Source organism: Nannobrachium achirus (assembly GCF_963921795.1).
Source record: "Nannobrachium achirus genome assembly, chromosome: 24".
Taxonomy (NCBI): Eukaryota; Metazoa; Chordata; class Actinopteri; order Myctophiformes; family Myctophidae; genus Nannobrachium; species Nannobrachium achirus.
Window position 1 is genome coordinate 45,935,914 of NC_137831.1, and position 26,577 is coordinate 45,962,490.

At 42.6% G+C, this 26,577-nt stretch overlaps 1 protein-coding gene across 1 annotated transcript in view; it reads left to right on the forward strand.

Moving 5' to 3' along the window:
• The window catches only part of LOC308280331 (NLR family CARD domain-containing protein 3-like), a gene marked incomplete at both ends in the record, with an annotated part of 41,868 nt that overhangs the window by 11,965 nt on the left and 3,326 nt on the right, over window positions 1-26,577 (forward strand). The window contains 2 exons of the mRNA XM_080720593.1: window positions 25,188-26,276; window positions 26,377-26,550. Of these exons, the coding sequence (XP_080576719.1) occupies window positions 25,188-26,276; window positions 26,377-26,550 (1,263 nt within the window). The remainder of the gene's footprint in view (window positions 1-25,187; window positions 26,277-26,376; window positions 26,551-26,577) is intronic.

Below are 26,577 nucleotides of genomic sequence, written 5' to 3' on the forward strand. Positions count from 1 at the left end.
AAATCGGAATCGGCCAAGAATTTTGCAATCGGTCCATCTCTATTAATAAGTAGTATGTTTAGAAATGGTAGTGGTACGGCCCACCCTGCTCGCTGTAACTTGTACATGTTAAAAATAAAAAATATGTCGTAGCCCTGACCCCCCCACCCTACGAGGTGGTAGGGGGTCCCTGCTCCATCTCCCCATCAGTTTGGGGGTCCCCGGCCTGAAAACGTTGAAGACCCCTGCTATACGGTATAAAATGAGTCACCACCACAGGGAGCTTTAGATCTTAGATTAGATAGAAGTGCATAAACCTCCACTCCACACATTTATAAATATGTATCATATTCATGAATACTATCCATCAACACTGATGATGATGATGATGATGATGATGATGATGATGATGATGATGATGATGTAAATATCAGTGTCATGTGTCTCTTATGTAGATACAAACTCATATTTGATGTAGGCTATATTAGATTTTTTACACAATAGCCAGAGATAAACTGTATATTCGATCATGTAATTGTCACAGTATCAATATTGTTGTACTGAACCATTTGAACCCCATATACTTTATTGACTGGAGTTCCCCAGGGTTCTGTAATTGGTTCCCTGCTTTTCCCCACCTCAAATGTTCTTGGGTAAAAATAGCAGATCTACAAGCTATCTAATAGCCAAGATCTACGTCACAAAGCCACACATTGTGAGCGGTGTTAATTTTGACATACTTTGTGTCATATTTTAGTCATTCTTAAATGTTTTAGTTTTAGTTGACTAAATATCATTAGACTTTAGCAGACTAAATCTACAGTTTATTTAGTCTGATTTATACTTAATATAAATCAGGCCTAGCAGATATACAAGCTCACAGGCGTGTCTGTGCCGCGTTGTGAGCTTGCAAGATCAGCTATTTTCAGAGCGCAACACCGCCTGACGCGTACAACCAATCATAAAATGACTTGTCTTTTAGTTCTACTGGATCTCTTCTCCACTAGTCCCTCCCTTACATTTTAGTCTAGTTTTTAATTGATGAAATTGACAATATATTTATTTAGTCATAGTTCTAGTCAGCATATAGCTGCCTGGAATGGTTCCTTTTACAGGAGACTATAATGAACTAATGTATTGTGACATGGCCTAAATTGTTACAGTTTGAACTTGAAGTGAATAAAATGTCAACTCTTTTAACTTGGTGTCTTTCCTGAGCCTCCCTAACCAGGGATAAATTGTTGTTTCTATTTTCAGCCCAAGAATCCGTCCATTACTGACCAGCGCTCTCTGCCTACAAACAAACACACAACATGACACAGTTAGATAATGCATTAAAGGAGTAGTTCACCCCCAAAATGACTTTGTTCTATTGATTACTCGTGCCATGGAGACTTGAGTTCAATAAAATGTATTACAATAAATGTAACCCCATTGATTCCGGATGGGGACCCAAATGCCTTTGGGTCCCCATCCGGAATAAATGGGGGTAAATTCACTATAATACATTTTTTTGGTCTTAGGAATGTGACAAATACAAAAAAAAATGTTATTGAACTCAAGTCTCCATGGCATGAGTAATCAATAGAACAAATTCATTTTGGGGGTGAACTACTCCTTTAAAATATGTCCTCACAGTAGTAGTAGTAGAGCCAAGTCAAGTCAATGTTATTTAGCCTATATAGCACAATTAAAAACACCAGCAGTTAGTGTTTTCCAAAGACAAAAAAACAAAAGTAGACCTTAGTCTATTTACAGAGTAATGATACAGGCATATGACATACTGTAGTAACAAACAAAACAAAACCAATACAAACTAAACTAGAAGCAGTGCTCTTCCGAGCACAGGTCTCCACCAGGCCACACAAATTGCCCTGTTATAGCGCCACCATGAGGCTGATTTGAGAAATTTTAAGTGGCATTTCTTCCTGTACCTAGTGGGAACGTCCACGCCCAATTTCACCAAGATTGCACGCTGTGTTCATGAATTGAGGCATTTTGTTCAAAACGGAGCAATCCTGCAAAATTTGGAAGCCAATTGTAGCCAATCAGGATGGAATATGGAAGATGTGACGTATCCATGATGATCACATGACTGTAGAGATACTGTCTACCGATTTGTAGGATTTTTGGACAAAATCTGTAGGAGTAGTGTACAGAAATGTGTTTTGCAAACATCGGCCTCATGGTGGCGCTAGAGTGCAATGTAAAGTAGAGCAACGTGACACAGCATTAGATAATGCATCAAAGTAGATATGTCTTCACAGTAGTAGTAGAGTAAGGGAACTCTTTAATGTGTTTTAAAAAACATTCAAGAGCTAAATTATCATTTTCTAAAACAACTGTAGAAAAATTGCTTAGACAATTGACACCAGGGCGGGTAAAACAAAATAAAAAAAACATTATCCTTGACGTTTACACTTGTGTACCCTGTCATCCTATTCTGGGGGGAACCAAAAATAGCAGATCGTAAATTTTTGGTGAAGAGACTTTTGACAGTGATAGGTAGATTGAAAAAAAGCATGCACATATTTTAGTCATTCTGAATGTTTTAGTTTTAGTTGACTAAATATCATTAGACTTTAGCAGGCTAAATCTACAGTTTATTTAGTCGACTAAAGGGTATTTTTGGAGGTATGTGATAACGTCATAATGCCTGATTTATACTTAATATAGATCAGGCATAGCAGATCTACAAGTTCACAGCGTATCTGTGCCGCGTTGTGAGCTTGCAGATCGGCTATTTTCAGAGCGCAACACCCACTGACACAACCGATCATAAAATGACTTGTCTTTTAGTTTTACTGGATCTCTTCTCCACTAGTCCCTCCCTTACATTTTAGTCTAGTTTTTAATTGATAAAATTGACAATATATTTATTTAGTCATAGTTCTAGTCGGCATAGCTGCCTGGAATGGTTCCTTATACAGGAGACTAATGAACTAATGTATTGTGATGTGGCCTAAACTGTTCCAGTTTTAACTTGATGTGAATAAAATGTCAACTCAACTCAAATCAAGTCAGTTTTACTCAGTATGTGCACCGAAGTGATATTGCACGCTCTGCTGGCGCACACGTAGGCCATACATGGCCATGAGTGCACAAGGCACAAGTTGGCACCTCAACAAAGTGCAGTTCTAGTTCTAGTTATTATTATTGATGTATTAGTGGATTTAATGCCCTCAGAATCTCCAATTTTCCCCAAACAACCTGGAGCTTTAATAGCAACCTGCAATGTTCTACAGTGTCCACCAGAGGGGGCAGTAGCACTGCAACTCAGAGGGTTTGAATCATTCCTGAATGAGTGACATTATGCTCATGTTCAATTCAATGCATTGGTTCTCAACCCTTTCAGGCCGCGACCCCCAGAATAATCATATTTAGACTGACGAGCACTAAGAGTATTTTTTTTTGTCTGTCATTCGATGTTTTATGAGAGAAAAGGATCTCTCAATGCAAATAAGCCATGTGCTTACTTGAGCTTATATCCTTTTAATTGACCTTGTACTGTCAATCAATCAATCAATCAATCAATCAATCAACCCAGTTGTGGCATTAGATTTTGTATAACACGGTTCTATTGTGAAAATGGCAGATCTACATGCTCACAATGCCTTGCAAATGTGAGGCTTTTTGAGCATATAGATCTGCTATTTTCAAGGGCCCTTTTTCTTTCACTAGAGTAAAAAACTGCATTCATGGTCTGGAGAGAGACCCCTCTTGACTAGACTGCAAGTTTCAAAAAGCAAGTAGCCTGGGGTGAATGTGTTACTGCTGGTTATCTGTTTTCTATCTGTCACAGTGACAGTATGAATATCCAGTGTTTGATCTTTGATGAGGTGATGTCACGCGACATCACTTCCTGTACGGAAGGAAGGACGGAAGGAAGGACGGACAAGCTATGACATTTCTCATGGTATACTGCGACCTTCGGTCGCAATAATACACTGGTATCTGCACAGTCAGTGGAGTAGTGGGAATGCTGCCTCCACCACCTGAGGTGTTATTCAAAGAGCAGTCCTTGCATCATGGAAGAGAATTAAACCCACATAACTCACATGTCTGAAAACCTGAAAAGGGTGAAGAAAAAAACCTGTCGTCAATCATCATTTGACAGCATATAATTTGAGTAGGAGAGCTTGATATGTGGACAATGTCTTTATGGCGAGGTTGCATGTCGCTAGTGCTGTGTTCCACCTGTCACGCGGGTATATGAGAGAGAGAGAGAGAGAGAGAGAGAGAGAGAGAGAGAGACAAGTAGGAGAACAGGTTATGTTGCTCACTGTATGTGTCTCTCTCTCTCTCTCTCTCTCTCTCTCTCTCACACACACACACACACACACACACACACACACACACACACACACACACACACACACACACACACACACACACACACACACACACACACACACACACACCTATTGTCAATCAGCATAATGTGACAGTGAAATCTTCAGAATGTGAACAATGTCAGGTTTGTGTCCTCCAGGAAAAGAAGTCACTATGGCAGGTGCTGCTGAGGTCAGAATGCACAAAGACAAATAAAGTCAGCTCACAATGGATCTTAAAGCTTTAAAACATTATTTTGGTTCCTTTTTACACCATCGGACGTGACGTTTCCAGCCTACCGGCTCTTCATTGGTGTAAAAAGGAATCAAAATATATATTTTTAAAGCTTTGGAGCAATGATCCAGTGTGAAGACTTAATGCTTCTTTGAGGTTTGGGTCGTCCACCATGTTTGACAAGGCAGAGATTAAAAGCTTTTAGTTTCAGTCTAGTTTTAGTTAACTAAATGTCATACTATTTCAGTCGACTAAATCTACAGTTGATATTCATTTGACAGAAATGTATTTTAGTCAGGCCTTGCTGGAGTCAGTATGATTGCGACCGTCAGGTCGCAGACAGTTACTATCAAAACCTCCATCGGCTGTCAGTCCGTCAGTCAGTCTGTCACGTCACGTCACACTTTTGCCCTACTCATATCTCTGCCACCGTTGCCCCTAGCCATGCCAAACTTTGCACACACACTCCTTGGCTGCCAAACCACAACCTCCAGGACCCCCGGAGCTCCAGGGACCTTGGCGCCGCCGCCAAAAAGTGAAAAAATGACCAAATGATCACCCCAACGGGGCTGCTCACAGGGAATTCCCAGGGGCCACCCACTCCTGGTGCTCCAGAACGGATGCAAAAGGACCCCCGCCACTGCAGCCGACTAAAAAGGCAGTAACTCAGCCCCCCATGCGACCGGGAGATACAAATGAAGAGGCTTGATTCATCAGGCTGGCCTTCAATCTATGTTTAAAGTTACTGAGTGACTTTAAACAGTAAACAGTAAAGAACTTCTGTCTTTACTCTGGAATACACATAAACTTATTGCCATCTCCTCATCTTCAATCAGTAACATTGACTTGTAAATCGGCTATTTTCGAATGGCCAAAACACATCCAGGGCTGAAGTGGCGTAAAGTGGCGTTACCACCACAGGTAAGGTCAGTGAGTGTAAACTAGCATGTCACTCTGCTGTGCTTTGTGCTACAGTCCTGCAACCGGTCAGGGGCACGTAGGTACCTGTTACTGTTTCTGCCTAAAGAACAGGGCACAACAACGGAATGCATTCAGCATTGTTTCCGCCTTATAGCCTCGGGATCCAGGCATTTCAAAGAGAAAAGCCTGGGTGAGCCCCCTTGTAACTGTGGTTCACAACATTTTAATTGTAATTCTGCTCAGGGTTAGGGAGAGAGAGAGAGATAATCAATTAGTAGAACAGATTATTGCTGCCCATTATGTGTCCACACACACACACACACGCACGCACGCACGCACGCACGCACACACACACACACACACACACACACATACACACACACACACACACACACACACACACACACACACACACACACACACCCTTCATCAATCAACATTTGACATAATATAATGTGACAATGACAGCTGGAGAATGTGGACGATGTCACCTTTTAGTTTAGTTTTAGTGGTTCCCATGTGTCCATTCACACACTGACATGAGCTCTGTCCACTGTTCCCTTTGCAGCAGTGGGTTTCAACCAGTGGTCCTTGAGGGGGTTCCAGGTGGTCCCCAGCTAAATGGAGAGTTGGTAACCAAATGGTCCCTTATAGCTCTTCATCTCTTGACATTGTAAAATGAAACCATGGAATTGTGGACACAATATTATCCAACGATAATTAAATATTCTACGTTTTGGGTCTGATAGGCTAAATCTCTTCAAACAGTGGCCGAGGCTCAAATGCTGAATAAATAAGCGACCTTGATGTGAAATAGGTTGAAAACCACTGTCTTTATAGGCTATATTTGCCTTTTGACACATTGTTCAGAGAACGAAGGCCAAAGAGGCCTATACCTTGTTATGTTTTATACAGCTCTATGAATGTATTGTTTTGGGAGCATTTAGACGGTGTGCGGACAAGTAGCAGCAGTCACAGTGTTGTTTAAGGTGTTGTTTCAAAGAGCAGTTCTTGCAACATGGAAGAGAATTAAACCCACATAACTCACATGTCTGAAAACCTGAAAAAGGTGAAAAACTGTCGTCAATCACCATTTGACAGCATATAATTTGAGAAGGAGAGCTTGCTATGTGGACAATGTCTGGGTTTGGGTCGTCCAACATGTTGGACAAGACAGTGACTAATAGGGCGGTTTGCACCAAGACGGATTAAGCCTTAACCTGGTTTAAATCAAGGTTCATATTTTAATCCAGTTGCACCAAATTTTAAACCTAGTTTTCATTAATCAGGTTTAGTTTTAAACCATCCTTTTAATCTTGGTTTTACTTTTCATTCATCCTGGATTAATGCTAATCCTGTTGCACCACTACTTTAAACTTTGATTTAAACATCAGTAAGGGATTAATTTTAAACTTGCTGTAGAGGTGGTTTAAATGCAAACATGCCATTGACATGAATGGGGGTCCTCCTCCTGTGAGAAAAGTCTCCCTCTTTTCCCCAGCTGGCAGTGTCCAGTAGGCTTGCGGACATCTGGCAAGCTGTGAGCTTGAGCGTCACCGTCGTATTTTGCTGCATGAGCTATTTTTATAGGCCTGCCCACATTTTCTCAAAAGTTAATAAAAAAGTAACCCATATGATATTAGGCTAAAGAGAGTAGGTTATTCCTGTTTGTTTACATGGCAAATCCAAGATGGCGGACATAAATTTAATCCAAGAATTAATCACAGGTTAAAGTTTTAATCAGAGGTTAAGCATTCAATCACAGATTTGTTAAGCAGTGCTTAAAATTTAGTGGTGCAACAAACCTCGATTTAAAATAAATCCTAGATCAACAAATCTATGATTAAACCTAAACAAAGCTTTATCCGTCTTGGTGCAAACTGCCCAAGATGTTGTTTCAAAGAGCAGTTCTTGCAACATGGAATAGAATTAAAACCCACATAACTCACATGTCTGAAAACCTGAAATAGGTGAAAAATCTGTCGTCAATCACCATTTGACAGCATATCATTTGAGAAGGAGAGCTTGCTATGTGGACAATGTCTGGGTTTGGGTCGTCCACCATGTTGGACAAGACAGTGACTAAGAGCGGTTTGCACCAAGACGGATTAAGCCTTAACCTGGTTTAAATCAAGGTTTATCTTTTAATCCAGTTGCACCAAATTTTAAACCTAATTTTCATTAATCAGGTTTAGTTTTAAACCATCCTTTTAATCTTGGTTTTAATTTTCACTGTAAACCTGGAATAGCTAGGTAGGTAGCTGGGAGAGGATTCATGAAGATTGTACACTTGGTGACATGTTTTTGATATATGACATGGTGTAAGATCACCAAGTGTACAATATATGTTTTTTTGCCATATTCCCTCATCATCTTGACCTTGGTACGTCCAAAATGAATGCATTGTAATTAGCCTTATTCACGGCCCGCCCACCTACTTCCGTTTCTCAGTTTTCCCCGGGTGCTGACTTCAATTTAGAAGGGGAAACTATACTGGACTTAAAGTCAACAAATCGTTATTTCTAACAGTAAAGTAAATTATAGTGCTTTGTGCCGTTTAGTATCTTGTGTTCTTGATCATGCTAGCCGTATTTTATACTTTACTATTCGGAAATTGCATTAAATTTGCGATTTCTGTGCTAACTCCATAGGCTGTGGTAGGATTTACCCCTTCAAAACGGGACTTCAGCACCCGGGGGATGCTGAGTGGGCGGGTCGTGAATAGGGCTAATAGAAGATGAACTGATGGTAATTGTACTGATTCACTCACATTCCTTATTATGAGCCATAAACCTAAGGTTAGAGACAAAAGTAAAGAGTAATGACTGAGATGTAGCTGTTTTAATCACCCGGCAGCCATCGCAGATGCCTTCTTCAAAATTACGCCTTTCCATGAGTTATATTGTCCTAATATTTAAGAATACTATTAGCATGTCCATTATAAAAACTCCTCTATCAATTAGAGAGAGAGAGAGAGAGAGAGAGAGAGAGAGAGAGAGAGAGAGAGAGAGAGAGAGAGAGAGAGAGAGAGAGAGAGACATTCAAGTAGAACAGGTTGTTGTTGCCCATTATGTGTGTGCCCCCCCCCCCCCCCCCCCCCCCCCCCCCCCCCCCCCACACACACACACACACACACACACACACACACACACACACACACACACACACACACACACACACACACACACACGCGCACACACACACACACACACACACACACACACACAGAAACACCTATCATCAATCAACATTTGACAGAATATAATATGACAGTGACAGCTTGAGAATGTGGACAGATGATGTCAGGTTTGGGTCGTCCAAGATAAGAACTAAAATGCTCACGCATCCTCTCTCTAAATACCAGCTGCTGCTGAGGTCAGAATCCACAAAGAGAAAAATAACTCAAGTAGTGGAACCGGTTAGATGTGAAACCTTTTAGTTGTACCCGGGTGTGTCCATGCACAAACTGATGAGAGCTCTGTCCACTGTTCCCTTTGTAGCAGCTGTGGGTTTAAACCAGTGGTCCGGGGACCACCAGTCGTTTCAGGTGGTCCCCAGCTAAATGATGGACAGTTGGTGACCAAATGGACCCTTATTGTTAAAAATCTGCATTATACTTAATTTACAGTTCACACAGTTAGAGAAGTTAGATTTTTTTTAAATGTTTTGCCTGTTATCTCTCCTATGGTACCAACATCAATAGCATGGAATTGTGGACACAATATTATCCAACGATAACTAAATGTTGTACGTTTTGGGTCTGAGAGGCTACATCTCATCAAACGGTTGTTTCCATGGATCAAATGCTGCATAAATAATGGACCTTGATGTGAAATAGGTTGAAAACCACTAGCTTTAATAGGCCTTTTGACACACTGTTCAGAATAGGCCTGAACTTTGTTATTTTTTGACCATTCTATTAATTATGTTGGGAGCATTTAGACGGTATGCAGAGGGACCCTCTGTTTTTGGAGCGGTAAAGCCACCTCCCAATGTTTCACTTTGTCTGTCTTCATTAGAATGAACTGGCTGTCCCTACTAGGATGAACTTTGTGGCGCACGCACACGCACGCACATGCGCACACGCACACGCACACGCACGCACGCGCGCACACACACACACTATGGGTCGACCCCACGGCATGGGGTCGACCCGGAGGCGCGTGAGACACCAGTGAGCGAGCGTTAGCGTGTGAGTCGCCATGTCGAACGGTGCGAAGGTCGCATGAGCCGACTCAGCGCCAATAACAGATTTATTGAGTACACGGTATCAATAAGCTTTGGGCTTATCAAGCTTGTTATTGGGCATAGCGGCCCATGATGTCATGTTTAAACAATCAAGACAAGAGGCGATCAAGAAATTATTACAGTACTATCCATAATATAAAGCCATTTAACACTTATTGCACACTAATGAATGATTGTTTTAATGATATTTGTTACTTTTGTCAATTATCATCTTCATAGATGGTGGTCAGCCACAAACTCACAGGCACAACTTTTATTTTAAATATGTATACTTATGTCTGTTTTTATAATTAGGGGAAGTTCTTCATAAGCCTTTGGCTTCTTAACTTCTCCTGCACAATTATGTGATATAAATGTATTGTTTTTCTTATTTCAATTATGTGTGCTAATAAATAAATACAAATACAAAATACACAACAACTGGCCAATAAAAGAAGATATCACTTATGGTCAGAATTTGTCGTTTCATATCTTTCCACAAAATATTAGAAAACGCTCAATAGTGGGCTCGATAAAAGCCCGGCTCAATAAACAGGATCGATAAGGTGCTCATTATCAATACAAATTAACGAGCTCCATCCCTAGTAGTGAGTAGACGGAACGTTCAGTTCTTTAGCAACGTTCTATTCTTTATTTATTTTATCCAGAAATATAGGTTATGTGTTAACTAAACATAGACGTATTTCTCACCTGCAGTTGCTATTTTAGAAATTAGATTTCCAAATGCGCTCCAGTTAAAACGTCCTGTTTTGTCTCAGCCAGAGCAGGCTGACCAGCGGAGAGTTGAGTGACAGGTACCTTGGACACGCCCAGTTACTGATTAAAAAAAGCTGCTTGGTTTATAGCTTGCTTACTCATTTATGTTTTTGCTTGGCTCTGGTCTGAATGCGCTGCAGTTCTTCATGACTGAAACGTCTCCAGAGATTAATTCGGTATGGGACATGATCTCATTTATCTGTGGTTTTACAAGATGTCATGTCAGCAGCAGCCTATTTCTATTTACCTGCTGCAATAGCTTACATCTTGGCTGCTGATGTGGGCATAACCTGCTACCCAAACTTTTATGCCCTTTACCCAAAATAGTTATATAGACGTTTGCCCACACCGGGACCCCAAACTAGTGAAAATAACCCACCTAATAAGCTCACAACACTGTGCCAAGCGTTGTGAGCTTTTAAATCAGCTATTTACACTACTTCTATAGACATGTGTTTCCTCCTTCCTGATTGAACATGTGGCATTTAATTCAAGATAAGATACAATAAGGTGACATGAGAAGAGATAAACCTCCAGTGATCCCAGGAGGGAAATTCAGCTGTCATTCAGAAGTAGTACAAATTAAACACAAGAGAGGTATTATAAGCTCACAACATGTCACAATGTGACACGTTGTGAGCTTGATGAGTAGATCTGCTATTTTCAAAATGTCTTGAAAACAATTTGAACATTATTGGAAATAATTTTGTAACATTTTAACAACAGGAATCTTGAATGACCTGGCAAAAGAATATAGAGCCTAAACTAGAAAAAGTGCTCCTCGGAGCACAGGTCTCCGCCAGGTCAGGTAGGATATTCATACAATTTACTTTTTTGACAATATGTTTTGGAAACAATTGCCAATTTCAAACTGCAAAACATACATACTGTAGCCTACACACTATTGTGTAGGAAAACAAACTAAAAATAGCTGATCTACAAGCTCACAACGTTTCACAGTGTGACGCACTGTGAGCTTGTAGATCAACCATTTTGAAATAGCTGATGTACTGGGTTAAGGTAGCTAAACTGGTTTTGATAGCAGAATAAATGTGAATAATGATAGCATAATGTAGTTGTATTTTCCAACATCACAACAACTCTTTTATTTTGAGGTAAAAAAAAATAATTGTTTAATCAAAAATCGAAATATGTTTTGATTTGTTTGATGTGTTTGTTGTTAAGCAACTTCTCTTATATACGCCTCAGGGCGACATGCTTGTCCATCTGGCCAGTGATGTATATCAGACCAGTTACCCATATGGAGACCCCTGGTACTCATATATGGAGATCCATGTACTGATGACATCCCTTTTATGCCCATACATGGAGTTCCCTGCTGAACCAGCCACACAGATATGGGCTGTCTTCCTCCATATATGGGCATTCCCATATGATGTCCTGTTAGATATGGGCTTAATATTGATGACATCAGGGATCTCCATATATGGGCATAAAAGGGATTCTGTTCAGGTGGTTCCCATGACATCACCACATACAATCCCTTTTTATGCCCATACATGGAGATTTCTTATCTGAACCAGACACACAGATATGGGCCATGTCTTGGCCATCTAGCCAGTGATGTATATCGATGACATCAGGGATCTTCATGGGCATGAAAGGGATTCTGGGGAATACCCATATATGGACTTTTACATATATGTCACCTGTGATACGCCGACAAGATGTGCCGATTTTCATAGTAAACTTGCGACCTACGGTCCCAATAATAGAATAAATAAATTAATCTAATTAACACATTTAAGAATTAAAAGAAATCGGCGCGTGCCAGAGAGTACACCCCCCCCCCCCCCCCCCCCCTCCCCCCTCGCTACCACCTGGTTGCTTAAAGTGTTGTTTCAAAGAGCAGTTCTTGCAACATTGAAGAGAATTAAACCCACATAACTCACATGTCTGAAAACCTGAATAAGGTTAAATCATTTGACAGCATATCATTTGAGAAGGAGAGCTTGCTATGTGGAAAATGTCTGGGTTTGGCTCATCCACCATGTTGGACAAGACAAGGACTAAATGTCATTAAGGTCCAGTGATGCCCACTTTCACACAAGGGCTCATGGGATATAGGAAACTTGTGGATACTAATTACAGAATCCATTGTAAAATGTTTCTATTAATGAGAGAGAGAGAGAGAGAGAGAGAGAGAGAGAGAGAGACACACACACACACACACACACACACACACACACACGCGCGCACACACACACACACACACGCACGCACGCACGCACGCACGCACACACACACACACACACACACACACACACACACACACACACACACACACACACACACACACACCTATCGTCAATCAGCATAATTTGACAGTGAGAGCTTGAGAATGTGAACAGAGTTTTAGTTGACTAAATGTTCTAAATATTATATAATATTATAATGTTCTAAATATATTTCTAAATATCTACAGTTGATTTCAGTCGACTAAATCTACAGTTGATTATTTATGATGCTGTCAATCATCTGCACAAGAGATGGAACAATGCCCTGGATGAATTCGACTGATTCATATTAACCCATTAAGACCTGAGGCCCATGCTACAAATGTCTTCGAAACACTAACAGTTTTATGAAACACTGATGTGGCTGTAATATCACTGCTTGCTTCTCAAACTTTTTCACATCAAGGACCCCCAGAATTAAATGTATTTGGACTCTGAACCCCATCTCACAATATTGGGGAATTTAAGGAACCAGTTTTTACTAGGGCAACGTGAGGCGGGACTACGTTGTTGCGGTTACGTTGTTGTTAATCAAAGAGCCTTCGGCGACGGGGTCCCACCTCTTTCACTGAACGCTTTGGTTCCCATGGCGACGCGTCAACGCAGCAGGCGTAGTAGGCGCAACGTGGAAAGGGACCTTCTGGCGTAGTACAGACGGCTGCTGCTGCGGCAGGTTGATCTATCAAGCGCTGATAATTTCCGGTTGCCGTTGTCATCTGCCGTCGCCGTACTAAGCTTAAATAGCCCACAATCTATCAGGGACCCTCTCAAACTGAGATATTGTAGTATTTCAGCATGATGCATTTTACATCATATGATGCAGCATGATGCATCATAGATGCAAAATGCATCATCATTCATGCTGAAATACTAAAATATCTAAAAACACAGATTGAACACAAAAAATAACTCAAACAGCATTAAAATAAGATCTGGTTGTCCCAGAGGTGAAGTGGGCCTTTAAGTTGTTAAAGCCAACAGATCACATGTACAGTATTTGAAATGTTTAATCAAGAAAGTGAAGAGGAAATGTGTACATATCAAGGACACACACACACACACACACACACACACACACACACACACACACACACACACACACACACACACACACACACACACTCTCTCACACACACGAGTACATGTGCATTTACCAAAGTGTGTGTCAAAATGCTGACATCCCCACAGTTGCTTTGACTGCATGTTTCAAATGGTGGAAGTGCAACAACAGAACCAGTTCAGCTTGTATGAAAAGACACAATCCTCATCAACATGCTGATCATTGATGGCATTTTCTACACAACCTTTGAAAACATCATGGAATGTCCTGGAACACCTCTGGCTGGAATGTCACTCATTGCTATGAAGATCATTTCCACTAAAACCCGGTGAAAACTGTAAACTGGACCCATATGACTTATAATGTATTCAAACTGTAAACTAGACAGCCCATATGACTTATTATAAATGTATTCAAACTGTAAATTAGACAGCCCATATGACTTATAAATGTATTCAAACTGTAAACTGGACAAACCATATGACTTATTGCGACCGTAGGTCGCATTTACTACCAAAACCTCCACAGGCTGTCTGTGAGTGAGTCAGTGAGTCCGTCACACGTCACACGTCACACTTTTTCCCTGCTTATATCTCCGCACCCGTTGACCCGATCCATGCCAGAATTTACACACACACTCCTTGCCTGCCAAACTACAACCTCCAAGGACCCCCAGAGCCCCAGGGACCCCCAGGTCCCTGGGGGACCCCCAGATGTAAAAAATGACCAAATGTGCAAAAATGACCAAATGACAACCCCAACGGGGCTGCTCACGGGGAATTCCCGGGGACCACCGACTCCTGGTGCTCCAGAACGGATGCAAAAGTGGTGGCGCCCCCAGTGGAGGACCCCCTGCCACTGCAGCGCACATAAAATGCCGTAACTCGGGCTAGGAGCGTCCGGGAGAGCCGGGGCCGGTACCTATTCGTCCGCCAAGGCAACGCGGAGACCCCACCCCTCATTTCTCACATGGCCCTATTCTAGCGCCACCTTCAGGCCGATTTATAAAACACATTTTTGGACACTGCTCCTACAGTTTTTGCCCTAAAATCACGAATATCACTACACAGCATGTCTACACTCATGTCATCAACATGGATCTGGAAGATTTTGGAAAAACACATTTTTGCCCTATTTGTGGAGATAAGCCACCTACGGTCGCTTATCTCCCGATTAGGGAGTCTTACTGGTTATAAATGTATTATTCAAAGTGTAAACTAGATCGCCCATATGACTTATTATAAATGTATTCAAACTGTAAACTAGATAGCCCATATGACTTATTATAAATGTATTCAAACTTTACAGTTTGAATAAATAAAGTGATTAAGCATGTGGAGAAATCAGACTCAATATCACAATACTTGATCACAATTATCTTCCTCTTGCTTTTTTGTCATTTTTAGGTACTTGAATGTGTTCATATTGTATCAATATTAAACTCTTCATGCAAAGAGGAGCATTGGTTCTCAAAGTGGGGTCCATGGGTCATGGGGGGGGGGGGGGGGCATCCGGGGGGAGTGAGGAGTGTGCAGGCCGCTTCTTATCACCTGACAGGGGGGAGTTTCCCCGGTAGGACGTAGCGTGTGTAAGGAACACGTTATTCCAACCAGTTCCATTCCCCTCCATCAGGCGCCCCGGCTGGCCAGGCGGAGGCAGGATTGGGAAAGTGTCAAGTGTTTGTAAAATCCCACCTAGAGGGAGCACTGCAGAAAAAAAAGAAAAAAAAATCCAGTGCCGGATTAACCCATGGAGGTGCTCGTTGCTACGACCCATTCCAGTGGGTACCACGGGACTTATAGCGCTTCTTCCAGCAGCCTCTGCTTCAAAATGTCAATGCTTTTGCAGCGATAGTTCTTTCATTTTTCACTCTCTCCCCACAGTTTGATGCCCCCCCCCCCCCCCCAAGCTTGGTACCCCAAGCTTGGTGCCCTGTGCTGCAGCACCTAAAGCCCTTGCATTAAGCCAGTCCTGTGCATAATGTGGGGGTCCTTGACATCCTTGACACCAATACTGGTGTAGAATACGCACTGAGTTGCTTCATACAATCCCACTGAGCCTTACATACTGCCCTACACAGCCAGAGTGCAGTAACTATGTTTTTGGACACACTTACCGGTAAGTATTTGTGTATCTCAAAGGTCAGATTAGCCTTCATGATATTGTGGAAGAACAATTACCAGAAGAACAGATATACATTCAGTGTAATATCACTTATATGTCTTTTGGCTGACCAGTTGAAGCACTTTTAAACCCATTTTCAGTTCATAGTTACTACACTCTGGCATAATCAGCTACTAGACAACCGTCTAAAATCGGGTTATAAGTTATTTATGTGTATTTTAGACGACTAAAGACTTGTCATATCAAAAGCCCCTTTTCCACTGGCCCAACACCACACCACACCGCCCACTTGTGCAAGGACCTGGGTAGAGTGGTGTGAAAATGGTACTAAACGTAGTACTAAAAAGTATCCAATCTAGAGTAGGTCTTAGCTAGGCCAAACAGGGCCAAACACATAATGACTGATCACTCACTGACTTTTCATTTAGACCACCAGGATATAGTTGTAATGATAATAGATTCTATTGTGTTATAACCACTATTATAATTTATTATAGAGCATCGCCACTTAATATTCCCCATTCATTTTCGCCATAGACGTTTGCAAAAATATTTATAACAATTATGTTAAGCCTCGAACCACGCCATCCAGGATGGCAGTGAATCATAACCATACAACCTTTGATCCTATGTGAAAACATATTTTAATATTACAATATTTAATATACTACATTTAATAACTACCCTTTGTTTAGCGATTTTCAAAATGTTCTTTTCATAGAAACAAAGGTTTTATGGTCATGATTCACTGCCATCCTGGATGGCTTGGTTCGAGGCCTAACATAATTGTTATAAATATTTTTGTAAAAGTCTATGGAGAAAATGAATGGGGAATATTAAGTGGCACCACTTCCGCTGCGATGCTCTATAGTGTATTGTAATTATCATAGTAATACCTTATAGTGTATTATAATCACAGTTATAAGCCATGCATTATAGTGTATTATGATTTAGGATAATTGTAATACAAATGTATATTGTATCATAATCACAAGTGGCGTTTCCATAAAGCTACTTTTTGCGCATTAACGGCTTATTCGCAAAATGTTTTTATGGAAACACTTCAAAATGCGAATAAACTTTCATTATCCGCAAAAAAAGTTATCCGTTTGGAGGAGGAGGATTTTGAGCCTTTATCAAATAAACGAAATGCGCGTGTGAAAAGAAAAAGTGAATGGAAACGGGTCAGACGATAAATGCGAATAGATTATGACGTTCTAGGTCCATTTCCCTTGCCGCTTTACGTCCATGGTATAGCGTTAGCCCACAAAACAAACCGGTTGTTTGTTACACACGGAGTGACACGGACCGTGAGTAAATTCCTCCCGTTTTCACCTCCCGGAGTCAAGCCATCGGTGGCGAACCCTTCCTCATCACACGGTGTTGCGTGCCTGAAGTGCCCAATCTAAGTTCATAGCAGCTCGCATCCACGTCTCCGCGCCGCGATGCTGCAGGATGCAGTCTGCCCGGAGGACTCAACCGGGCGGCGGGCCGGCCGCCTCGGCTCGGGGACGCCCCGATCGGGGCGCCCCGGCCGGGGTCGCTTGCTCTGTGCTCCCGCCGGCCGCACTTTCTCCACGGGGTGCGTCGCGACCGGCTCTGGGTCGGGATGCGTGTGCAGCGAGTCACAGCAGTGCCCTCACGTCTCTCGGTCTGAAAAAATCAGCCTCATGATCCCATCCCAGCTCTGTGCACTGTGTGCAAGCCCGCGGGAAGTGTTTACAGCACGTTGGTTAGACGGACCCTACAGGCAGGATCTCCCAAGAATCGCATGATTTCACCAGTTTAATGGAAACGGGCTAAATTCGCTTAGTCTTAATGCGTATTTCTGATAATTCGCTTCCCTAATGCGCTTAAGTTTATGGAAACGCCACTACAGTTAAAAGGGTAAATAGTTTTCTTACCGATAGGGGTACTTTTGTATAATGGAAAATGTGCTAAAGCTGTAGTTGAAAATGGGCCAAAGGCTAGACGGTCTATAAATGGGCGGTCTATATATAGACGCTTAAAACAATGTCTAATCTAAGTTTAACCGTCTAAAAAACATCACTTTTAAACCATTTATAACTGTTTTTTAGCATAACCTGAAGAATGCTCAGTGGGATGGTACAGAGAGCAGCTGGTGAGGTGTGCTAATGTAGACTGACCGGTTACCATTTTCACCTCAGGGGGTTTCTCTCAGTATTTAGCTGAGTTGGAGGACCTTTCTGACAACAGTTGAACTCTGGATCATTGAAGGACAGTGGATCAGCTCAGCACCATCTCCTCTGCAGATTAAGGTAAAATGACTCTTTGATTTATAATCCAGATTAGAGTGAATCCAAGGATATCATTGGTGTTACACATGGTTGATTTATAATCCAGATTAGAGTGATTCCAAGGTGTTACACATGGTTTCTGTGGTCGGGCAGAAAACTTGTATCTCCACATGGGCGATACAGGGCGGAAGTGGCTCAAGGGTAGAGTGGCCGTTTGGCAACCGGAAGGTTCCCAGTTCGATCCCGAGCTCCTTGAGCAAGACTCTGAAGCCCTATTGCTCCCGATGAGCAGGCTGGTTGCCTTGCATGCATGGTTTCCTTCACCATCGGTGTATGAATGTGTTTGAATGGGTGGGAGAATTATAATGCAAAATCTCTGTATGCGCCTTGGATAAAAGGTGCTATATAAATGCACCATTTACCTTGTTTTAAATGTATTATTATTATTATTATTATTATTATTACCCTTATTATTATTTTGTTTACATAAAGTAAAGGAGTAGTTCACCCCCAAAATTACTTTTTTCCTATCGATTACTCACTCCATGGAGACTTGAATTCATGGATATTTTGTTGTTTTTTGTACGCATTCCTAAGACAACTTGAAAGATGCAATTCTGGGAAATTGCAACTTGCAAATGAATTCCGTCCTCCCTTTTGTGTCCACATTTTACAATTCACAGGACATGTGGAAATCATGTCATTAGCAATTAGTTTGTTTGGTAACACTTTCTATGAAGCCCACATATTTTCCTAAGCACATTTATTGTTTAATCCCTTTTAAATGAATGTGATTTGTTTTTCTCCCGTCCACCCGTTCATCCATCCATCCATAGTGTGTGTGTGTGTGTGTGTGTGTGTGTGTGCGTGCGTGCGTGCGTGCGTGCGTGCGTGCGTGCGTGCGCGTGTGTGTGTGTACACTCATTGAGATCATATCGAGATTGTTTTTATAAAAAGTATGTATGGTCTCTGTATAAAGATTTATTGTCTTTGCTTTCAGTGACTTCCAGATAGAATCACCAGAAAACAACAGAAGTTACTGAAGGTCATTCCATCGGTGAGTCATAAATGAAGCCTCAGAGCTCTCTGTTTGACAGATACACGTTTCCTTCAATCTGTAAACAAACACACCATTTCACCCAGCCTACTGTACTTCAACTACAATCCATATTTACAAAAAGAAAACAAATCTCTATCTGTTTTGTACTTCTGTATGTGTGTCTTGATATGGTTCATCTAGTGGACACCTTGTCAAACTACACCACCTGGTCATTTTTCTGATGTAGAGTTTTAAACCGATCGGGGGTGGACTGGGCATCTGGCATAGCGGGCATATGCCCGGTGGGCTGACTATACTAGTGGGCCAGTGCATGGGCCCCAAAACAAACAAACAAACAAACAAACAAAAAAAGGATTTGTGGGCTTGTATCAGCTGTAATATGGTTGGATGTGATTCCTGGGCCACAGTAGCCTATGATTGGGCTTCCAGTCCGGTATTCAGATGATAGACATGCCTTTCTATTAAATGTAATGTTGTTGTTATTGTTTAGTTTAACTTAACAGTGACATGATGCTATTGTGCAGGTTCTGTTCTACCTGCTGTTCCTCCAGTCCAGCCAATGAGTGGTCCCTCCCCCCCTCCCTCTCATCCATCATTCACCACCAAGATGACACACACACACACACGCTCACGCAAGGGCCTGCACACAGGAAATCATCATCTTATCGTGTGTTTCTTAAACATACCTGCTCGCTCTCCTTGGGCTAAATCAGCACCATCGGCTAGGATTTTTGCTTACTTTCTCCTCTGCGTTCTGTGGTGCATGGATTCGTACCTTAACTCACCACGGAACCTCCACCAAATAGAGTCTGAGAATTATGTTCGAGAACAGAAGGAGTCCCACAACGCCTTCTACCTGCATGACGGGACCGAACGCAAACATCTTGGTTTCGGTACAGCTACTATCTACTCCACGTTAACATCAAACCCGGATCGGAAGAATAAACCCCTGACTGGCAAGTTTGATAGAAGGACATTGATTTTCCTTTACCTGCTACGATCGGGAGACGTGAACCAAAACCCTGGTCCAAACAGTACCAGGCAAGCAGATGCCAGTTTGGCCAGGGATCAGCTGATCCCACCCCAAGCTAATGTTGCTAACGCTACCACGGCAACAACAATGGATCCTCAGATCACGACTCATCCTCAAATCCCCAGCTACATCGGGACACGAGGGCAGGAGCCGTTTTTTTCGACCGAGGGACACAACGCGGCTGAGTACCAGGGTTCAGGGACCTCTGTGGCACCTACACAGCTAACCAGGGAACTCCAAGTGATCAACGCAGCCGTCCGCAGTCGTCCGCAAATCCCCGTCAATACTAGCTACATTGGGACGCGAGGGAAGGAGCCGTTGTGTCCAACCGAGGGACACAACATTGCTAAAAGCGATGGTCCAGGGACCCCTGCGGCACCTTCAAGGCTAACCAGGGAACTCCAAGTGATCAACACAGGCGTCCGCAGTCGTCCGCAAATCCCGCAAATCTCCTTCAAACCCAGCTACATTGGGGCGCGGTGGATGGAACCATCGGGTCCGACCGAGGGACAGTGGGCAGTTGAGTACGAGGGTCCAGGGACCGCTGTGGCTTCTTCACAACTAACAGGGGAACTCCACGTGACCAATGCAGGCGTCCGCAGTGATCCGCAAATCCCTGTCAATACTAGCTACATTGGGACGCGAGGGAAGGAGCCGTTGTGTCCAACCGAGGGACACAACATTGCTAAAAGCGATGTTCCCGGTACCCCTGCGGCACCTTCACGGCTAACCAGGGAACTCCAAGTGATCAACGCAGGCGTCCGCAGTCGTCCGCAAATCCCGCAAATCCCCTTCAAACCCAGCTACATTGGGGCGCGGTGGAATGAACCATCGGGTCCGACCGAGGGACAGCGGGCAGTTGAGTACGAGGGTCCAGTGACCCCTCCGGCTTCTTCACAGCTAATAGGGGAACTCCACGTGACCAATGCAGGCGTCCGCAGTGATCCGCAAATCCCCGTCAATACTAGCTACATTGGGACACGAGGGAAGGAGCCGTTGTGTCCAACCGAGGGACACAACATTGCTAAAAGCGATGTTCCAGGTGCCCCTGCGGCACCTTCGCGGCTAACCAGGGAACTAAAGGTGATCAACGCAGGCGTCCGCAGTAGTCCGCAAATCCCGCAAATCCCCTTCAAACCCAGCTACATTGGGACGCGATGGAATGAACCATCGGGTCCGACCGAGGGACAGCGGGCAGTTGAGTACGAGGGCCCAGTGACCCCTGCGGCTTCTTCACAGCTAATAGGGGAACTCCACGTGACCAATGCAGGCGTCCGCAGTGATCCGCAAATCCCCATCAAACCCAGCTACATCGGGACACAGCGGAAGGAACCATTGAGTCCGACCGAGGGACACAACGCGGCCGAGAGCAGCGATCCAGAGTGCCCCACGGCAGAACACGGTAAGATTCACTTTTCGACCTTCTCAGAGACCAAGATTGATGACTCAACAATGGACTCTTAAATTGAAATAGAAAACTATTCAGTCATCAGGAATGATAGAAATAGGTGTGGAGGTAGTGTTTGCATGTACAGTATTAAACTGTACATAAGGATGTCAAATCAAATCACTCGTTCTGACCTGAATCACAGAGCTCTTGAAACTGTATGGGTGGAAGTATTTTTTAGAAAACTCAAAAACACGTAGGCCTAGTGGCCTACTAATAGTGTATACAGAACTCCCGATCAAAGTGATTCTATGATTTGCTTGAGGAGTTCTTAGCAAATTTGGATGGTGAAGAAAATCTTGCGTCTTCAAATCCTTCAGTATAGCTTTGTGATCTGCACGGGCTCAGTCAGCTAATTAGCCTACTCAGCCCACTAGAATGAGGGTACACTTTCTCAAAACATCATAGATCTCATTGTAACAAAGGACAAGTCCCCAATCACCTTGAGTGGGGCTATTGTATGCGGTTTGATTGATCACCATATGATTTATTGTACCCGTACAAAACAAAAATCCAAGGCTGGCTGTGACAAAACAGTCTCAGCTAGAAACATAAAAACCTTTAATCACAAACTGGTGAATTTTTACTTGTCCACTGAACTCAGGAGTACACAGGTTGAAGAAGCTGTGTACTCTATTCTAAATGCCATGGCTCCCATGAGAACCACCAAGGTTAAAGCACGCTCAGAGCATGGATAAATTCAAACATAAACGTAAAACGTAAAACAAAAATAAAAAAAATAAAATAAAGGAATATGTCTTAACTCACCAAATGCTTCAACAATGACCTCCAAACCCACCTTGGGAAACTTGTAAAAGATGGTAAAACACTATAAAACCAGGCAAACACCCAACACCAAATCTGCCCCAAAAAGCCTATACATGATAAATTTGCCGAAAAACAAACCACATGAGCTAGGAAGTTAGGCCAGGCTGCAGTCAGAAACTGAAAACCAAATACCACGACATCAACATTATATCGGACGACACTCTCATTACTGACGAATCGCTTACAGGTGGCTGCGACTCGAAACTGGTAAAAGGACAAAGCCAAAGCCTACCCATACCTCCCCCTGACCTTGCTGGTGACAGCTTGATGAATGCAGGAAAAGGTGAGCTTTTTCTGATACTACCCTTTCTTTACCAGGAGCATAGCGGTGGTGAGCCAAACGTTTGATTAGGCTACATGTTGGGGGACTCCTCTCGTAACCTATTACAAAATCTATCATAATAATAACAACAACGAGGTTTCTGTTTTAAAATGAAAAAGGAAGACATTTATTAAGACCGGACTTTGTGTAGGTTATTATGGAATAATATTGCTATATATATATATATATATATATATATATATATTATCTAATTTGTAAAATACCCAGCATAGCATTTGGGAAGGCATAGCCGTCCCTAGCCTTCATTGCCCGCTGCCTATGACCAGGATGTACATACTGTTCATCTTATCCCCAAACTATGCACGTACCAGTTGTTCCACTACTATTCTTGTGGGGATGTAGATGCAGAGAGATTTATTTTTTTAATCACATAATGACAATTTTCTGTGATACATTTATCTGATCAACCACTCTTTTTTTTCCTCTTGCAAACAGGACATTTTGTGATCCAGCACAGGGCACGGTTGATTCAAAAGGTCACTGCAGTCATGCCTATAGTAGACAGTCTAGAAACCATGGTCCATCCTGAGCACTATGTTGGGATTCGAGCTGAGAAGACAAGCATGGACCAAATGAGGACAATGTACACCAAGGTGCTAACTCCAGGTGGAAGAGCTGTTAGAGAAGCATTTTATGATGCCCTTAAACAACACCAACCTGACCTGTTGAAGAGCCTTGGTAAGATCAGATTCATTGCTATTGTTATTGTCTCCGCCAGGCCGGACAGCCAAAGTCGAGAGACTGTTTTTGTTTTCATTTTCAGAATAGTTTTCAATTTAATTTTATAGGAGAATGGCCAGCACATGGGGGTTAGGGTTAGGGGGGTGCAATATAGCATCAATATCAGTTAAAACACTTTAAACCTACAAACGTAGGCTATTTGAAAACATCTGATCTACTATACAAGCCCTTTTTTCTGTATAAATACAGAAAACTGAGACACAAAATGAACTCACAAAAAGTTGTTAATTAAGGTTGTTTGGAGTCTTTTGTTCTCAAATCTATACTTCAAAACAACTAATTCTGTAGTAATGTGTTCACTTGTTGTGGCCCATTCAACTTAAGCATCAGTGTCAGCTCCACAGGGCGAGGTATGCATTGGTTACCAGGCTAATGTGGTCGTTCTGCTGGCAAGATATGAATGTCACTCCCTAAATAATGACAGGAGTTCCATTGCATGAATGTCACTCACAGAGCTCATTTCATTATCCTCCTCTCAGAACCTGATCTTCCAGTAGAAGACTCAACTGAAATTCATGCAGAGGTCCCACCTGCTGCTCTGCAATGTAAAGCCATTGGTGAGTTATGAAGGAATCTGAATTAATATATTCTATTAAACAAATGTCACCTAGACTTAATGTCATCTCTGTGGAGTTTGATCAGACTACCTAAAATGTAACGCAACGGGTTAGGGGCCAGTTGAATTGTTGGCAACAGTTGAGAGTAATTATGTAAACATAAATGGAAGACTGTTTACATTAAGTAGCTCAGCAGCTACAGCAGCAGACACATGATACTCTTTTAACTTTAGAATTACCAAGACCTCTGAGGATGACATTTACCCAAACATGCAATTATCAATGTTGTCTGTCCTTTTGTATTTTAGAACCCCAACAACAACTCAAGCGTAATCTGAAGAAGAATCTTCGGTGTGTGTTTGAGTGGAAGGAACACTTAGGGGAAGAAGGGGAAGGAACACGTCTGAATCAGATTTTCACAGAGGTTTACATCACAAAGGGATTTAGTGGAGAGGTCGATAGACAACATGAGGTCCAACAGATTGAACTGGCATCCAGGAAACCACCCAGACCAGAAACACCAATCAAATTCAATGACATCTTTAAACCTTTACCTGGAGAAGATGAGATCAGAATAGTGATGATGAAGGGAGTGGCCGGCATTGGGAAAACAGTCTTAACTCAGAAGTACATTCTGGACTGGGCAGAAAACCAAACCAACCAAGATATTGATTTCATGTTTCCATTCACTTTCCGAAAGCTGAATTTGGAGAAGAAGAAGAATCACAGCTTAATGGATCTTCTTCATCCATTCTTTGGTCAAACCACAGAAGCAATAATCTGCAGCCTTAACAAGTACAATGTTTTGTTCATCTTTGATGGCCTTGATGAATGTAGGTTTTCTTTAAGCTTTGAGAAAACTGAGATGTGGACTGATGTCACAAAGCCAACATCAGTGGACATCCTGCTAATTAACCTCATCAGGGGAAACCTGCTTCCCTTTGCTCGCATCTGGATAACAACACGACCTGCAGCAGCCGGTCTCATCCCTTCTGTTTTTTATGACAGGGTGATTGAGGTGAGAGGGTTCTCTGACCCTCAGAAGGAGCAGTACTTCATGAAGAGATTCAGTGATGAGAGCCAGGCCAGAAAAATCATCTCACACATCGAGAAATCACGAAGCCTCAAGATCATGTGCCACATCCCAGTCTTCTGTTGGATCACTGCTAACGTTCTGGAGGACATGTTGTGTAAAGGGGAGAACGTAGTGCTGCCAAAGACCCAGTGTGAGATGTACATCCACTTCATTGTGCTCCATTACATACAAAAGGAGGCCAAGTATCATGACAGAACTCATGGGAAGTTTCATTCAAATCCAGATAAGGCCATTCGGTCTCTTGGAAAACTGGCTTTTAAACAGCTGCAGAAAGGCAACCTGATCTTCTACGAAGACGACCTGAAAGAGTGTGGCATTGATATCAGAGATGCAGCAGTGTACTCAGGAGTGTTCACACAGATCTTTAAAGAGGAGCGTGGGATGTACAAGGACACAGTGTTCTGCTTTGTCCATCTGAGTGTTCAGGAGTTTCTGGCTGCTCTTTATGTCCTCCTGAAATACAAAGACACTGGTGTCAACCTACTGTCAACCCCTGTCCCGAGGCCTGTGTTCCATGGTCTGTTTAGAGATAAATCCAATTTGAATGACTTACACCAGACTGCTGTAGACAACGCCCTGCAAAGTCCAAATGGACACCTTGACTTGTTCCTCCGTTTCCTGTTGGGCCTCTCCTTGGAGTCCAATCGGGCGTTCTTAAAAAGACTGTTGAAACATCCAGGAAAAAGATCACAGACCAACCAGGAAATAGTTGCATACATCAAGGAGAAGATCAGGGAGAATCCCTCTGCAGAGAGAACAATCAATCTGTTCCACTGTTTGAATGAGCTGAATGATCATTCTCTAGAGAAAGAGATCCAACAGTACCTGAACTCAGGAAGTCTCTCCACAGCCAAGCTCTCTCCTGCTCAGTGGTCAGCTGTGGTCTTTGTGTTGCTGTCGTCAGAAAAGGAGCTGGACGTGTTTGACCTGAAGAAATACTCTGATACAGAGGAGGCTCTTCTGATACTGCTGCCACTGGCCAAAGCCTCAAATAGAGCTATGTAGGTGAAATGATACCTGCATACATTTAACATAATAGGTCATCTTCGTATTACTTACGATATACAGTATTAATGATTTTATAACTTATGATGTCTTCAGGCTGAGTGGCTGTAACCTTTCAGAGAGATGCTGTGAGGCGTTATCATCCGTCATCAGTTCCAACTCCTCCAGCCTGAGGGAATTGGACCTCAGTAACAATGAATTACACGATTTGGGAGTCCAGCAACTCTCTGTTGGACTGGGGAGTCCACACTGTTTACTGGAGATCCTCAGGTCAGTATTCCTGAACCGTTAAGATCA